The sequence below is a fragment of the Cynara cardunculus genome (genome assembly GCF_001531365.2).
Source record: "Cynara cardunculus var. scolymus isolate 2C chromosome LG 17, CcrdV1, whole genome shotgun sequence".
NCBI classification, from domain to species: domain Eukaryota; kingdom Viridiplantae; phylum Streptophyta; class Magnoliopsida; order Asterales; family Asteraceae; genus Cynara; species Cynara cardunculus.
In genome coordinates, this window is record NC_037544.1 from 22,570,124 (window position 1) to 22,573,837 (window position 3,714).

The 3,714-nt window shown below is 40.1% G+C and overlaps 1 protein-coding gene across 1 annotated transcript; it reads right to left on the bottom strand.

Moving 5' to 3' along the window:
• Positions 1–344: 344 nt before the first annotated feature.
• Positions 345–1,115, bottom strand: LOC112499911. The gene has a single exon (XM_025103179.1). The coding sequence runs from the start codon at positions 1,113–1,115 to the stop codon at positions 345–347; it is 771 nt and encodes a 256-aa protein (XP_024958947.1).
• Positions 1,116–3,714: the final 2,599 nt, after the last annotated feature.

Below are 3,714 nucleotides of genomic sequence, written 5' to 3' on the forward strand. Positions count from 1 at the left end.
TAATCGAGTCATTTGGATCAAAATGACAATAAATGGRTCATAATTAATCTGATTAGAACCTAGTTGGTTAATAGGCCCATTTATCAGTAAGGATTTTACTGAAAGGGGAGAACTCCCCAGGCAATTTTATAAAGGCAACTTAAGACAAGAAAACAAAGTATAGATCAGCAGGAAAAACTACTGCAACTTTGACTCACAAACCAAGTCATAAGAGGCCAAAATAAACAAAGAGAAACACACCATAAAAGCAGACTAAAACAAGCTGAATAAAGGAAAGAGCTAACCACCAAAGACTTCTAGAACTGAAACCCAACGCCCTCCTCAAGATCACGTGTCATTTATTCTCATAAGCTTCTTCCTTGTCTTCCACGCCGTTCTTTGAAGAATCTGTGTTTTAATATCAGCCACAACTTGAGCACCAGTGCGGTTATTATTGTCAAAGTACTTTCTATTCCTTTCCATCCATATGTGATATACCGTAGCCGAGATACCCGGTTTTTGAACCGTAGACCACAATTTCCACCCTTGTAAAAAAGCCCCATATTAAGGATATCCTCCCAATTGTTCGGACATATCTGGATCCCTGATTCCCTCTTTATCACTTCCCAAATACTATACAAATAGTTGCACTCAAAGAATAAGTGATTATGTGTTTCAATCACCAAGTGGCAAAAAACACATTTTAGATCAGGGGGTTTATGCTTCCACTGGCAAATGCGGTCTTGGGTCGGTAATCTTTTTTGACAAGCCATCCACATGAAGAGAGCATGTTTAGGTATATATGCTTTATTCCAAACCACCTTGTGCCAATGCACAACCGAAACCACTTCTTGCAGAGTATTCCACGCCACCTTCACCTCAAAAAGCTGCCGATTCTTAGAAGGATCAAGCCACCTAATCGTATCCTCTTCAGGACTAGGAGAAGGGATCACAATATGCTGCAACTGGGGAAAGCGTTGTACCCATTCATCCGGCCACGCAATACCAAACCGTTGCGTGAGATCATAAACCGTAGAGTTATTATGAAACCCATTGCCATTAATGAACCTATACGAAAGCAACTGGACAAGGGGACCCTGTTCACTCCAAGTATCTTCCCAAGCATGCGTAGACATCCCGTTACCCACATTTGAGATAAAAAATCTCCGACAGTGGGGTCTCAACTGTAAAAGGTTTCGTATAAGCCAAGTCCATTCATTTCTCTTCTTTATCACCCAAAAATTTCTCCCCCAAATACAGTTTGTATGAATCCAAGAAACCCACATAGAACTTCTTCTAGTAATAATATCCCATATATGTTTAAACAGCAAACACCTATTCCAAAGGGCCAATCTTTTCATTCCAAGACCCCCATTTTTTACAGGCAAACAAACCCTTTCCCATGAGATTCTACATTTACCCAACACCCCATCCACCTTATTTCGTAAGAAATTACGGTAAACTTGTTCAATTTCATGGATTGTAGCCGCAGGGAGGAGAAACACCAATATCCAATATGTTTGCATAGATAGAAGAACAGATATGATGAGTTGTCTTCTACCTCCAAATGATAGAAATTTGTTTTTCCAGTTCGTCAATCGAGTTTTAAGATTAACCACAAGAGGGTTGAAATCACGTACCTTCAATCTAACTGGACAGAGGGGAACACCCAGGTACCAAATAGGAAACACCCCCGGACGAAAAAGAAGGCAATTTCGAATGGCTTGCTGAACATCCAACGGAACATTTCCAAAAAAACACCTCACTTTTTTCAAGACTCGGAGACAGACCCGATCTAACTTCAAACGCTTGGAGGGCCCGTTTGATCACTTCTACCGACATGTTATCCCCTCGAGAGAAAATAAAAAGATCATCAGCAAAACATAAATGAGTTAACTTGAGGTCTTCACATCCTTGGTGGTAAGAAAAATTCATTTCCTCATCAATACACTTTTTKAGGATCATCGATAATCCTTCCATGACCACCGTAAACAAGTAAGGAGATAGTGGGTCTCCTTGTCTAAGCCCACGCCTTCCATGAAAAAAAACCCTCCGACTGACCATTAATGCAAATAGAGAACGTTGGCATAGAGATTAACGACTTTATCAAATTGATCATAACCGGATGAAAACCCATTCCCTTCAACATCCCAAGCAGATACTTCCAGTCAACAGTATCATACGCTTTTCTGATATTGATCTTGAAAGCACATTTTGGCTCCCCTTGGAGTTTCTGGTAACCCGCCACAAGCTCGTGCGCCATTAAAATGTTATCAGTAATCTGTCTTTCAGGAATAAAAGCAGATTGCGCCTTACTGATGAGGGCATCCAAAGAGTCTTTCATCCTGTCTGCAATGATTTTACTAATACATTTGAGCAACACATTGCAACAAGCTATGGGCCGAAAATCAGATACATAGGACGCATTTGGGACCTTCGGAATAAGGCAAAGCAATGTGTGATTCAACTGATACTCTAGGGTGCCCGAGTAGAAGAAATTATGGATCCCAATAAGAATATCCTGACCCACCACACTCCAAGCAGACTTAAAGAATTTCGAAGAAAACCCATCAGATCCCGGGGCCTTTTCATTTCCAATAGCAAATAAAGCAGTCTTTATTTCCATATCAGTAATGGGCCGGATTAATTGCAGAGATTCCGTTAAAGACAAAGAACGATCAAAAACACAATCCTCTATAGAAGAATTAACCATCGGATCAAAAGTACCCAAAATACCTGAAAAATGAGTAACAAAAGCTTGTGGCACTGCATCATGCTCAAAAACCATACCGCGAGAGTCCTTAATAGCAGCAATGTGATTCCTGTTACGCTTCTCTTTCATAGAGTGAAAAAAGAACTTTGAACTGCCATCCCCCTCATTCAGCCAAGAAATCTTTGTCTTTTGTCTAACCAATTCCAACTGATCAGTCCGAGCTTGTTGATATGCTAACAAGAGATGAGCAGCATCCTCTTTTAGCGAATCATTAAAAGGATCTAGGTCACAAGCCAATTGAGCAACATCAAGCTCCGACTTTAATAATGTCACCTTCTTATCCAAGCAACCATAAGAATTCCTTAGTCTACGTTAAACCTGATAGGATCGATTAACTCAGTTTTGGATATTAATCACTTACTCTTGATGATCTATTTGACAATATTAGTGCAGCGGAAGTAATAAGAACAAACAGAGTAATAATCAATGAAGAACACAGTTGATGAATGAAGAACACGAGAGAGAAGCTTCAAATGATTTTCAATTGATAGAAAATGTTTACAATACGATATGGAAGCACACTGAATTACAAAGGCCAAAGCTGCTATTTATACTCGTTCCTAACGGCTTTTTTGACATGACCTAGACGTACAAATTCATCTAAGCCGTTCAAATAAAGCAGATTACAAACAGTCACGTGATAAGCACGAGCAACTAACTAACCTAAGTAAAATAGTAAAGAAGTTTTTCACAGAAGATAAAGCTGCAGACCCTCTGTGAGCCATCCCAGAGGCTCTGCTGGATGTGACTTGAGAGCACTTGATTCCAGAGGGTCATCTTCCAGAACCTCTTGTATGCTTTGATTACAGAGGACCAGTTTCCAGAACCTCTGTGATAGACAACAGAGGTTCTGTCACACTTCACTTGTACGATAGAACATCTTCTGTTGTTGGTCCTCTGTGGTCTTCTGTGGTGGAACCTCTTCTGTCAACACTTGCAGTATTTACTTTTTCCATACTTTT